At 37.3% G+C, this 14,185-nt stretch overlaps 1 protein-coding gene and 1 pseudogene across 6 annotated transcripts in view; one reads left to right on the plus strand and one right to left on the minus strand.

Moving 5' to 3' along the window:
- Positions 1-14,185, plus strand: part of IFT56 (intraflagellar transport 56) — a 51,781-nt gene that overhangs the window by 8,885 nt on the left and 28,711 nt on the right. For all 5 annotated transcript variants that reach the window (XR_014246990.1, XR_014246991.1, XM_082400337.1 and 2 more), the window contains exons 6-9: positions 1,245-1,390; positions 2,310-2,481; positions 9,365-9,439; positions 13,213-13,315. Coding sequence is in view for 3 of the 5 variants with exons in the window: in XM_082400337.1 (XP_082256463.1) it covers positions 1,245-1,390; positions 2,310-2,481; positions 9,365-9,439; positions 13,213-13,315 (496 nt within the window). In the remaining 2 variants the exon portion in view is untranslated. The remainder of the gene's footprint in view (positions 1-1,244; positions 1,391-2,309; positions 2,482-9,364; positions 9,440-13,212; positions 13,316-14,185) is intronic.
- Positions 2,706-7,952, minus strand: LOC309632619 (large ribosomal subunit protein eL36 pseudogene; annotated as a pseudogene). The gene has a single exon. The product of its transcript is annotated as a large ribosomal subunit protein eL36 pseudogene (transcript).

The following is a 14,185-nucleotide window of genomic DNA, read 5'->3' on the forward strand; positions in this document are numbered from 1 at the left end:
AGATAAATAGACTGACACCAAGCATTGTACATGGATGACCACAACAAAAGCAACAATGATTGCAATTACCAAACACGAAACACACTCATACTATGTCATAATATTGACATTCAGTCCAGTAATCCTCCACTGTAACAGCTCCTTTACTTTGCAGTGAAATTTGATTTGTATATTCTTTGCCTCTGAGTCCTTGTGGGATTTTTTTTTTTAATTCAAACAGAAAGTCACAAAAATTATACTCATCCTCATCAGTTCACTCAGTCCCATGTAATTAATTTTTTTTTATCTTGATCTTTTGTTAGCACTTTTATGAGTTCATCAGTTTTTCATTAGAGTTCTGAAAATGCTTATTCATTCAGTTCAGCAGTACAGTCAGTTACCAGAAACCTGTACTTGTCAGAGTCTTTTCCATGAATTTCTTGAAGATGAAAGCCTTTTATAGGAACATATTTGCAAAAGCATCAGAGTACACCCAGAACTGTCTGTAAATGACAAAAGACTTAAAAATGACCACGGTTAAAGATTTGATGAAAGTTCATAATAATGCAGTTGACAAGAAAATTAGTTATTTCTGAGATATACATTTTAAAGTAATAACTAGGATTATGACTTATAACATTATACCAGAACATATAAGATTTTTAGAAATTTCATGTAATGTCTGAAACATTTATATTAACATATTTCCATACAAATAACCCAATGAAAGTTTAGTATTAGTTGTTTTGTTTGTTTTTTTATACTGCAGGTTCTTATTAGTCATCAACTTCATACACATCAGTGTATACATGTCAATCCCAATCGCCCAATTCAACACACCACCATCCCCACCCCACCGCAGTTTTCCCCCCTTGGTGTCCGTATGTCTGTTCTCTACATCTGTGTCTCAACTTCTGCCCTGCAAACCGGCTCATCTGTACCATTTTTCTAGGTTCCACATACATGGCGCACAGGCTTAGTTGCTCCGCGGCATGTGGGATCTTCCTGGACCAGGGCTCAAACCCGTGTCCCCTGCATTGGCAGGCAGATTCTTAACCACTGCGCTGCCAGGGAAGTCCCCAGAGACTATTTTTATTCTTTCTCTGAAAGAGAGGTAAAGAATACCAGGAGCTGAAGGGAAATAGAACAGAGACAAATGGCTGAAGGAGAAGGGGAAGTTAAAATATCCATTACGTAGGTGTTGATTTCTCTAACCGTACTCTAATGTTAATCTTTACACGTCTTTTGCTCTCTTACAATTTTAGTTTAATGATGAGAAGAAATTGATGAACTTTCATCAGAATCTTCAGGATATCACAGAAGATCAACTCAGTTTGGCCTCAATCCACTATATGCGATCTCACTACCAAGAAGCTATTGATATTTATAAGCGAATACTGCTAGATAACAGGTCTGTGTCCATTTATGCCTCCTTGAAATCTCATTTTGTTACTTTCTTCTGTACCTAGTTTGGCTGAGGACCTAGTGTCCTTTGGATCTAATATCACCATGTGTTCAAATCTATTTAGCTAATAATCTGGTGAGATTAAGAACTCCTTATTGTCTAGATCAGGGTTTCTCCACCTTTATTTCATTATTGACCTTCCAAGGAGGCTTTTTAGACTTTTCCCCCCTTAATTGCCCTCCCATGAAGTTTCAATACCATAGATATATTGTATATCTGTTTATGTACTGTATGTATATCTATGCTTTATATATAAAATGAGTATGATTTTCCACCTCTCCATAAGAACCAATTTTTGCCCCTTTGGGGGTGATATCACACCTGTTGAAAATGCATGGTCTAGGTGTATCAATTTCAGTGTTATAGTTACACTGTAGGTAACTTGCTGACAAAATTAGAAACAAATCATTCTGAAGGATTAATGTTCCAACTTTATCACTGACCACTTGGCTTCTCTCCCGCATCCCAAAAATATCTCATCCACTTCCCTTCTCCCTTCTTTTGCTTTACTGTCACAGTCTCCCACCCATTCCCATTCTCAGTCGTCAAATCTACTTGCCTTCTCTGCTTATTTGAGTTTATACTCGATTACTGATTGTTAGTTTTTTTAAACATGAATAGGTAGTAGTTGAACTTTTCCCTTTCTCCTCTAGTTGTCATCTTTTACTCTGCTTATGTCAAAACACTTAAATATTATAATACAAAAAGAAAGATGCTACACTGATTATATTCTTCTTTTTTCTTTAAAAGAAGAAATGTCCTCTTTGCCTTGCTGTCCACTTGAGCCATTAAAAAGGTCTGTAGTTTGACAACATTTCTGTGAAGTAGACTTAAATTGTTAATCCTTAATTCTTTCATCTAATAGGGAGTACCTTGCCCTCAATGTTTATGTGGCCCTGTGTTACTACAAGCTGGATTACTATGATGTGTCTCAAGAAGTCCTGGCTGTTTATCTTCAGCAAATTCCTGATAGTACCATCGCACTCAATCTTAAGGCCTGTAATCATTTTCGCCTTTACAATGGCAAAGCTGCTGAGGTAGTGATGAAATTTGTTCTTTTTTTTTTTTTTTTTTTTTTAATTTCTATTTTTTGGCTGTATTGGGTCTTCATTGCTGCGCGCGGGCTCTCTCTAGTTGCGGCGAGTGGGGGCTACTCTTCGTTGCGGTGCGCGGGCTTCTCATGGCGGTGGCTTCTCTTGTTGTGGAGCACGGGCTCTAGGTGCGCAGGCTTCAGTAGTTGTGGCATGCGGGCTCAGTAGTTGTGGCACACGGGCTTAGTTGCTCCGCAGCATGTGGGATCTTCCCGGACCAGGGATCAAACACGTTTCCCCCGCATTGGCAGGCGGATTCTTAACCACTGCACCCCCAGGGAAGTCCCGAAATTTGTTCTTAATTTACTTAATTCCAGTTTGAATTACCCTGTACTTCCTGGGTTATTCATGAAACTATTATCTGTTACTCTTGATTAATATCCCTTTGTTATTGCCAATGTGATTCTACAAGAACCCAACTGTATAAATATTTATATTTACCAGATATTCTAAAAAGAATGTTGACTTCTGAATTCTCTATGTGTATCTGATATACTGTAGATGATCTTTATCTATGCCTTACGTTAACTTAAATATGTTAAAACCAAACACTTCTGCTTCTTTCTTTAAAATATGTTTGTGGCTCAAAGTCATCAACATGTAATCAGAAACCTAGGATATCCATCGCTCTCTTCTCCTTCATCCACAATCTATTATCCACCAGTTCCTATCACTTCTATGTCCTGAACATCTCTTTTATCTGTCCCTTCTTCTCCTTTGCCACTGCTCTAGTTCAGGCATTCCTCATCTCTCATTGTAATTCTTTAAATAATTTCCCTGCCTCTAGTCTTGTTCTCTCCAGTCCAGCCATGGAGTTTGTTTCACACACCCATCCTCTCCTACTACCATAGCTTTGCATACAGCATTCTCATTTCCTGGAGTGCCTTTCTCTGCTTGGTATACTTCAATGTCTCCTTTAAGGTTACCCCAAGAGGCAATAGTGGTAGACATTTTATAAATACTTAGAAATTGGTTAACTTATAGGCATTGTGCAGAATACTTTATATCCATTATTTAGTTTCCCTGACAATCCTGTGGATAAATTCCGTTATAGCTCTTTTTTTTTTCTTTCGTGATTTTTTTTCCTTGTTGTTATAGCTCTCTTTTTATAGGAAACTCAGAGTATACAGGAGGCCATACATTATGATCTCATTTTATTTAACTACACACACATACACACACACACACACACACACACACACACACACATATGCATACACACATATGTATATTGGGCTGGCCAAAAAGTTCATTTGAGTTTTTCTGTAAGATCTTACAGAAAACTCCAAACGAGCTTTTCGGCCAACCCAATGCATATAGATATAAATAGATCTATAAATAGATATATAGATAGCATGTTCTATATTATATCTATATACAGGTTCAGGTGTATGTATTTGTATATACTTTATGTACAGATATTTTTAGATTAACCCTATGAGGGGGCCATGCTTAGAAATTACTTCCTTGGACATTACTTTAGTTGACGTCAGAAGCCACCAAAATTTAAATGTAAAATTTCTGCATGTGTCAAAATTTTAAAATCTCACCTTGCCGAAAAAGTAGTGTAAGTGGCATCATACCACCCTAGAGTAGGGGGGAGGAAGGAAAGAAACTGAAACCAGAAAATTAATTAGTATATCAAAGCAAAATTTATTGTGTAATAGCAAGGAACACTATTAACATACTTTACACTAACAGCAGATTCAACTGCTGAGTGAAACAGTGTTTAGCAGCTGGCAGTTGGAGAACACGTCCTTAACGTACGCCCAGATTCACTTTTCATGGTTTATGTCGATAAAGGTGGTCAGTTGTGGCAAAAGAAATGCCTATCAGTTAAATTGCTTAGTATGCAATGGAGTGGTCCCTTTATATATCGATATTATATAAAATGCATTCTTGGAATACTCATTTCAGCTAGAGTCCCTGGAGTCTGCCGAATTGGCTGGTTCCCAGCATCAGCAGTTTAATAGTAAACTGGATTTGCAATTTGATCTCATTAGAGTTTTGTTTAGAATAAGTGAAAGAAGAGAAGTGTATTCTTGCCTTTCTACCTTGAGTCAGTCTTGGGGACTTTGCCAATTTTAGTATAACATCCAACCTATTAAATGTTTACATTTTGTCTGCACATGTTCTTTCCAGAGTCTGGTATGGGTGGCATGGCTAACCAATATGCTGTAGGTCTAACGGTATCCAAGTCAGGATACGAAACTGCACTTCCCATTCACTAAAGGCATGCTTTTTCATTTGAAGTTGTGTCCATGTAGATTACATGTTGATTTTATAGTGTTCTCCAGCAGTAGATGACTATGTCAGAGGTACCCTAAGAAGCTTTTTTTTTTTTGGAAGCGAGAGGATATAGTTTGTGTTTACTTATGATAATTTTATTAAACCATTTAAAAGCCTCTAGTAATTCCTCTAGTAATTTTTATAATGGGCTCTATATTGTACAGTTCATTCTCTCCCCAGACACCAAAGCATTCTGCTCTTCTATAGTAAACATGAAATAATCTGTAATGATTCACTCAATTCTTAAAGTACTTTGAACACCTTACCCAAGGTTATACAACTAACAAGTGAGAAATTCAGGTCTCAAACCCTGACTCTAAAGCCCATAGACTTAACCACTAAAATTTACTGCAGACTTAGTTGTACATTCCTCTTGCTCTTAATTTATATATATACATAATAATATAGCTACCAAATAATAAGCATGATTATTTAAATATAATCAAATAATGTGGTTATTATATCTTACCAATAAATAATTGGTAATAATATAGCTATTATATATGATTTTATATCTATATATAAAATCACACTTATTATTTGGTAGTTGCCTAATTTTCTTTTTCTTTTTTTTTCTGAAAAGGTTTTATTATGCACTGAGGGGAGGGAGCTCTGTCCTTCTTGGCTGCTGCTTTCCTCCTGGCTGCCAGGACATTACTCAGCTCCTGTCTCTTCCTTTTGGCATGGAAGTGTGTCCCCACCCTTTTCTTGATGAACTTGAGGGCCCGCGTGTCCTTGGAGACCTTGAGCAGCTCCGTGGCCCGCCGCTCTTAAGGGGCAAAGCTGCATACCTCTTGGATCATGTCTCGCACGCACTTGGTATACTTGGTGAGGCGCCCGTGGCGGTGGCTATGCCTCGGCTTGCTCACATTATTAGTCACCTTGTGGCCCTTGTTGAGGCCAGCAGCCATGGGCCAGCACAGAGCCATGGCCCTGAGCTGCACTGGGGCCCTGAGGGTCCAGATGGTGGCGGATCCTACCCGAGCAAGGCCTCATTAACCTGCTTTAATTATCTTTAATCTAGACAAGCTCATCGAGGGTTGAGACTGTCCTTTGACATTTGTATCCCAGGACCTGGCACAATGCACACACAAAGTTGATGCCAGCTAAGTAATGGTTGAATGAGAAATTTAAAATATGACTAACAAATTAAGGGAGAATCACATTAGAAGAAGGAGGAGGTTCAAAAGAGGTCAATAAAGATGCAGATTGAGAAAAAGCCATTGGGTTTCCTGACTGGGGTTTCCTACTCTGATTAGGGTATCATTATTATTGGGTGTTGAAGCTAGGTGGCAAGGAGATAAAGAGTGACTGAGTAATCACTTGGATTGAGAATTGTCCTAAAGGATATGGCAGAGGAATGACAAGTAGATGATGAAGAAATAGAAGCAGTGAATATAGGATGCTGGTAAAAGGAAGAAGAACACTGGTTTCAGAGGATAAAGAACTTTTATCCCCCCAAACTGGGAGGGCTCCAGTAGTGATTAAGAGCAGGAGCTTTGAAATCAGATGGACCATATTCCAGTCCTAGCTTACTAGCTATGTGGCTTTCAGTGAACTACTTAACCTCCTTAAGCATTATCTGCAAAATATGCAAAATAATAGTGCTGAATTATTGTAGGTTTCTGTGATGTATGCAAAGTCCTTACCTTCATATACATAGTAAACTCTCAGTGAACTGAGCAATTATCAAAGATTTGATAGGCTGAAACATAGTCAAATTTATCTTCTTCTTTATGCTTAGTGCTTCTGTATTTTGTTTAAGAAACGATTTCCTAGCCCAAATTATATTCTCTGATATTATCTTCTAAAAGCCTATTGTTTTGCCTTTTTCAAATCCAGCTTATCTGTAATTACATTTAAAAGGTTTGACTTCTCAATGAAAGACAAAGATTGATGAATTAAATTGAAAAGACAAAACCCTAATATAGGACACAGAAAATTTGAGCGTAAAATCACGTATTGATGTTTCATGAGGAATATTTCTTACATGATTTCTATCATGTTGTCATGCTTTTAGAAAGGTCATTTTCACTCTAACATATTATAAGATGACCTACATCTTCTATTTATAATTTTATGTTTTAACAGCTTTGTTGAGATATATGTAACATGCCATACAGTTCACCCTTTTAAAGTATACAATTCGGTGGTTTTTAGTATATTCACCACTATGTGCAATCTTCATCATGGACAATTTTATTTATTTATTTTTAAACACTTCTTTTTTTTTTTTTCCTCTATTTTTGGCTGTGCCATGAGGCTTGCGGGATCTTAGTTCCCTGATGGGGGATCGAACCCTCAGCCTCGGCAGTGAAATCACAGAGTCCTATCCACCGGACCACCAGGGAATTCACACCACAGTCAATTTTAGAACATTTCCATTACCTCAAAAAGAAACTCCATACCCTATAGCTATCAACCCCCATTCACCAAGCCCTAAACAACTACTTAATCTACTTTCTGTCTCTATAGATTTGCCTGTTTGGGATATTTCCTGTAAAAGGAATCATATAATATGTGATCTTTTATGACTGGCTTCTTTTACTTTAGCATAATGTTTATAAAGTTCATCATGTTATAGCATGTTTTAGTACTTCATTCATTTTTATGACCAAATAATATTCCGTTGTATGGATATACCACATTTTATTTTTCCAGTTGTCAGGGGATGGTTATTTGGATTGTTTCCACCTTCTTCCTATCATGAATAATGCTGCTGTAAACATTTGTATACATGTTTTGGGGCATGTTTTGAACATGTTTTCATTTCTTTTGGGTATATACCTAGGAGTGGAATTGTTGGGTCATACTCTTTTCCAGAGTGGCCAGTTTATATTCCCACTAGCAATGTATAAGAGTTTCAATTTTTCTACATCCTTGCCAACAGTTGTTGTTACCTGACTTTTTCATTCTAGCTATCCCAGTGGATATCAAGTGGAAGCTCATTGTAATTTTGATTTGTATTTCCCTGATAACTAATGAAGTTGAACATCTTTTCATGTGCAGTGAGTGCTGCTTTAAATTTTGCACCCTAGGTAGCTCACTTGCCTCACTTTTAGTCCTGGCTGGCCCTGCCTGAGATCAAAGCTATCCTCATAATACTAAAAGATTTTGTTTTTTCACTTTCATTCACTCAAGTGTGCAGTGAAGTTTTCCAGAGACAACATGATTTCAACATAGATTGATTGCAGACACAGATATGTCAATCCAGCTGTCATCTGTTAAGCCAGACATTAAAGAGATTTGCAAAAATTTAAAACAGTACTCTTCTCACTAAATTTTTGTTTTGGTACATACAGTTTTTTTAATGAAAAATATGTTATCTGTATTAATGTGTAGTGGGTTTATTATTACTTTTGATTAATTGATTGCTTAAAAATTTGTTTTAATTTCTAATACAATAAATATGAATGGCTATAACCCACATAAGCAAAAACTCTTTGGGATCCTTAATAATTTTTAAGATTTAAAAAAGATCTTGAGATCCAAAAGCTTGAAAACTGCTGAACTAGCCTAATATTACCCAAGGCAGGGGTCCCCAAGGCCCGGGCCACAGTCCGGTATCCGTTCGCTGCCTGCTAGGAACGGGGCCGCACAGCAGGAGGTGAGTGGCAGGCAAGCGAGCGAAGCTTCATCTGCGCTCCCCATCGCTCCCATTACTGCCTGAACCATCCCCCTGCCCCCCCCCGCCCCCCCCATCTGTGGAAAAATTGTCTTCCACAAAACTGGTCCCCAGTGCCAAAAAGGTTGGGGACCGCTGACCCAAGGCTTTGGAATTACTGCTGTGGACAAGAGAGAAGATCAGTAAATGGATTGCTGAATAGGTGTGCATTCCTATGTGACATCGGGTAGAAAAAGTTTGTAGTGCTTAGTGAGAATAATCAAGGATTTAATTATTTTATCCAGAAAAGCTTAGGTACCCACTGATGGAAGTAGAGAAAGGAGGTGAGGAGGCTTAATCAAAATTATAGAGTGGCAAGATGGGAACAGCAGAAAGCTGGGGAAGCGGGTAAGTGAGTCTAGGACATTAGTGAAGACACTGGAAATGGCTGACCATTTCTTCTAAGGGAACTTAAGGGTGCAGGATAATACGGAAGAGATCTGATAGGTCTAATAAATAATAGCGTAGAGGGGAGAAGTTATGTTAATTGCATCATGTAAATTAAGGCCAATTCAGCAGGAAGGAGACAGTATTCAGGACATAGGTGGAATGGTCAGATTGAAGAATCAGCCTTAGTTGTTAAAAGTTTGTCACCTGAAAGAAAAGACTAACTCTAGGAGTCTACAAACTTGGGTTCACCAGTTTCAAACTTGCTGATTAGTGTAAGGTTCAATCACTTAATGTTTATAAGCCTCAATGTTCTCATCTGTAAAATGAGAATAATAATAATTACATTGATTATTTCTTAGAGTCCTGCAGAACAAATGGAACAGCATGTTAAATTCTTTGTAAACTATAAAATGTTGTAACATTTTATATGTGATATGAGAACTATACACTTCTCATTTTCATAAGGCTTTCCTTTTTTAATTTCAGGCAGAACTCAAAAGCTTGATGGACAACGCTTCTTCTTCCTTTGAATTTGCTAAAGAGCTCATCAGGCACAATCTGGTGAATAATAGTTTGCAGTCTTGACTGACGTGAGGCCTACCCTATTTTGGTACATCACAGTGGTTAGAAAGATGAATGAAGGGAGTTATCTCAACAAGTATTTCTCTACTTTAAGTAAACTCTTTCTTGCTGTGGAGGAGAGAGAATGAGTTTAAGATACCAGGTTCTTTCCTCAAGCAAATCCTTATTGGGAGGGCAGTAATACATACTTAACATTTAGAAAGAAGTGTAAGGCAGTGAAAGCCACGTGTTCATTTTGTTGGCAAAGACAAAGGAACATATCCCTTTGGGTTATAATAAATGGGAAGGATATTCTGATGAAAATAAAACTTGAGCTGGTCTTTGAAAGATGGCTGGGATTTATAGGGTTCATTTGTGGCAGGGACATGGATGAATGAATGAAGAAGACATATGTGATAGGTTGTGAGCAGTTTGAATTTACTAGAACAGAAAGTTTGCACTGGGGCACAGTGAAAAATTAAAGTTTTACTTAGTGAAAAAGTAAAAAGGGGGTTAGGTTTAGGGCTGGATTATGATGGCCATTGCTAAAAAAAAAACATTCAGATGGTTTCAAGTTTGATTCCATTGACTATGCAGTAGAGTGGGTGCAAAGCAGCTGCATTCAACTCAGACACCCGGGACATTGAGAAAATTATTTAATATTGTTGAGTTTCAGATTCCTCATCTGAAAATGGCAATAATAATAACTACTTCTTTTCCTTCTGATTTCTCTGTACCTTCTTTGGCACCAAGTCTCTTGAGTATGAATGCCGAAAACCATAGCTGTTTTAGACTCTCTCTTCCCCTTTATCTCTGATAGCTACTCAGTCACTTAATCCTATTAATTCTTTGTTGGTATTGTCTTATATTCATTCCATTCCTCCTCTAATTCAGGCCTCCATCACAGATAGCGTTTTTTGTGGTTATTTTTTATTGTGAGCTTCTGCCTCTAATCTTTTCACTTCTGGTCTAGTTTATAAATTAAAGACAGATTAATTTTTGTGGAGAATGATGTGTTAGAAGTAGTAGTCTGGAAATTAAACTTGGAAAGAGATTAAGACCAGAGAACAGGTTTAGGAGTTTTCTTAGGGGTAGTGATAGTTGAAGAAAGAGTTAAAAACAGAGAAAAATATGGTTCCAAGAGAGCATTTGTACTTAAGTGGCTGGAAGAAGGAGAATAAGAAAATATCTCAAGAAAGGGCAGGCAAGAAAAAGCACCTAGATAATGTACAGTTGACCCTTCTACAACACGGGTTTGAACTGCATGAGTCCACTTATACACAGATTTTTTTCAGTCGTAAATACTGCACGGTCTGAGGTTGGTTGAATCCTCGGATGTGGAGGAACCATGGATGTGGGTGGCTGACTATAAATCGTACTCGGATTTTCAGCTGTGTGGAGGGTCAGGGCCTCTACACCACCCACTCTGCCGTTGTTCGAGGGTCAACAGTAATGTCATTTAAAAATTTTTTTTCTGATTTTTATGCAATTTTTAAAGGTTACACTCCATTTACAATTATTACAAAATGTTGGCTATGTTCTCTGCGTTGTACAAATACATCTCTGTATCCTATCTTACACCCGGTAGTTTGTACCTCCCATTCTCCCACCCCTATATTGCCCCACCCTCCACTGGTAACCACTAGTTGGTTCTCAATATCTGTGAGTCTGCTTCTTTCTTGTTATATTCACTAGTGTGCTGCATTTTTTAGGTTCCACATATAGGTGTTAGCATACAGTATTTGTCTTTCTTTGTCTGACTTATTTCACTTAGCGTAATGCCCTCCAAGTCCATCCATGTTGCTGCAAATGGCAGAGTTTCGTTCTTTTTTATGGCTGAGTAATATTCCATTGTATATATAGACCACATCTTCTTTGCCCATTCATCTGTTGATGGACACTTAGGTTGCTTCTAACTGTAATGTCATTACAAGTACACATTTTAATCACCTGGGAGATTTTTTAAAATAATTATGGATGAGATTTTTACTGAATGGTTGGCTAGGGTTCGGCCATGAGTACTTTTCTTAAAAGTTTCCCAAGTGGACATAATATACAGCCAGAATAAAGAACTGTTATATGTACGTATAACTGGAAGATGCATATTAGCTAGCAATAGGAATTATTCTTGGAGGGTGGGATTAAAGAGAAAAGTGAAAAAATGGAAATTTTCCTTTTTCCTGTTGTAATAGTATATGTAAGTTTTTTCCAATGAATACAGATTACCTTAATGTTTAAAACAAAACCTGAAAAATATTAAGCAATATAAATTGTTGTTAACATCGACTTTTGGAGTCAGATCTGAGGTCAAAATCAAGTTATACCATGTACTAGCTTTGTAACATTGGGTAAGTCACAAACCATTGATGAGTCTCCATGTTCTCATATGTAGAATAGGGGAAATTACAGTACCTACCTTATTTCCTTGTGAAGATGAAATGAGGTAATGTGTATAAGGTACCTCAAGCAGTATGCAGCATATAGTAAGCATATAGTAAACAGTGCTTTTGTTGTCATGCTATTCCATCGGTGTCAAAACTGCAGGTATGTCATGGAGCAAGAGGACAGAATAGTCCATTGAATTTGGCCAAAGGGGTTAATTTGTGACTTGTAGAGTGAGTTTACTAGTGTGCAGAGAGCAGAAGCAAGTTTTCTGGGAACTTAAGGAGTGAGAGGATGAGAAGAAAGTTGAAGCAGGGAACCACATACTTTTAAGGTGTGGCGTTGAAAGAAAGGAGAAAAATAAGGTGCTATCCAGAGGCAACAGTGGCACCAAGTGGAAGATTTTTCCAGAGAGCAGGAACCTTTGTGCATGTTTGAAGTTGAGAAATGGGACCAGGATTAATGAAATAGAATGATTGCTTAATACAGAAACAAGATCTAGATGGAGTCAGAAGTTATGGCATCAAAGAAGATAGATGAAGGAATTAATCTTGGCAAGAGAAGGGAGCATCTCAGACAAGGAGGAAGCAAATAAGATGACCATATGGATATTTTGATACAGAAAAAAGAGATTAGGTCATTTATGCCTGATTGCCTTGATTTCTGTATATTTATTTGTGACATAACTGTGTGCCAGATACTGTGCTAGGCTCTGAGTACAGAACAGTATGCAAAACTGTCCTTTCATGAATGATGCTTTTGTTTTAGCTATTCTCTGTAGCATTTATTATCATATGACAACATACTTAAGTTTGCTCTTTGAAGGTCTCTCCCCACCTGAGTACAGCCTATATAGTGACAGGGGAGTGACTTGTTCCTGGTGTAACCCTGCTATTACAATACCAAGCATATAGTAAGTGCTAATGAATATTTACTGAACAACTAAATGAAATATTACCTACTATGTGCCACACATTTAGCCCACTTTAACTCATTTAATCCTCATGATAACCCTGAAAGGTAGACATTACTAATGCCATTTAGAGATGAGGCAACAGTCTCAGAAAGATTATGTAAATTCCTTCATGGAGTTTTTGATAGAGAATATCTGTCTAGAAAAAAAGTTCCATTAATTATTGGGTACTTTAAGAGTTTTCTACAGTTCTTATGAGGAGAAAAGGAAATGTATGCAATAGGGTTATGCCTTTATTCTATTTCTTATAATTTAGGATGGTTTTCTTTTAATTAGGTCAAGGTCATGTGTTTATAGAGAGAGCTTCAAAAATATATTCATCCTTTCAAAGAATAACTGTTGTGTCAGCTGCTTACACATTTCCACCAATAAGTGAACTCATAGTTATTGCCATAATACAGAGTTTCTCTGTCTTTAGGTTGTTTTCCGAGGAGGTGAAGGGGCTTTGCAGGTTTTGCCTCCCCTGGTTGATGTCATTCCTGAAGCTAGGCTAAACTTAGTGATTTACTACCTTCGTCAAGGTAAGAAAACTGTGTCTTGGTCTTGCCTATTTAAGATATTTTAGAACATTTAATCTCTAACTGAACTACTTGCTTAATCTTTAAAATCAATTCATAATACTTCCAAAAATATGTTTGCAACAGGTTCGTAGGACAGAACAAACTTACTGGTATTTATTTGTTGTGCCTTTTCTCTTTATTCTCTCTTTCTTCTTCTGTTGCTTCCAATCTCTCACTCATTCTGTTCTTTTCTTTTCCTCTTATTTTTCTGCCCTTTGTTCTCTATTCATTCTATTTCAGTTTTTCTATTTTTTTTTCCTTCCCCTCCCTCGTTTCTTCTTTTTCTTGTGTTCCCCTATGTGTAATGTACATCTACATTTTCTTGAGTCTTTTCTTTTTCATCATTAATTGTTTTTTATTTGCTCTAATTGTCTGCCTTTCTGTTTCTTTGTGCCCTCAAGCTTCCCATGAGAAATAGTATGATGCAAAGAGAACGTGATATTTGTTTCCCCTGAGTAAGGATGAAATTGTTAGACACATGCCTAAAGCAGGCTTTTATCTAACAGTTGTGAGTACAGGGCAGGAGTTACTGTGCAGTGGTGCCGGCACTCTGTCCTGGACCTCGGACTACCAGTGTGGGCCTTTTTAGGTGCATGGTAGAAACCAGCCAGACAACATATTCCGCATTGAGGAAAATGTCAGTGTTTATTAGCATAAGAACATGAACTTGCAAATAGTTCTCTCTAATTTGATATATAAGCACAAAGAAATATGCTTTTGGACGAGAATTAAAGAAACACCTTATATATTTTATAAATTAATTTTTATTCTAAAAATTTTCAAACATAAACAAAACAAGTTAATAGTATGAACATCCAAAATGAACACCCA

This window comes from Balaenoptera borealis (assembly GCF_965194805.1).
Source record: "Balaenoptera borealis genome assembly, chromosome: 7".
NCBI lineage: Eukaryota > Metazoa > Chordata > Mammalia > Artiodactyla > Balaenopteridae > Balaenoptera > Balaenoptera borealis.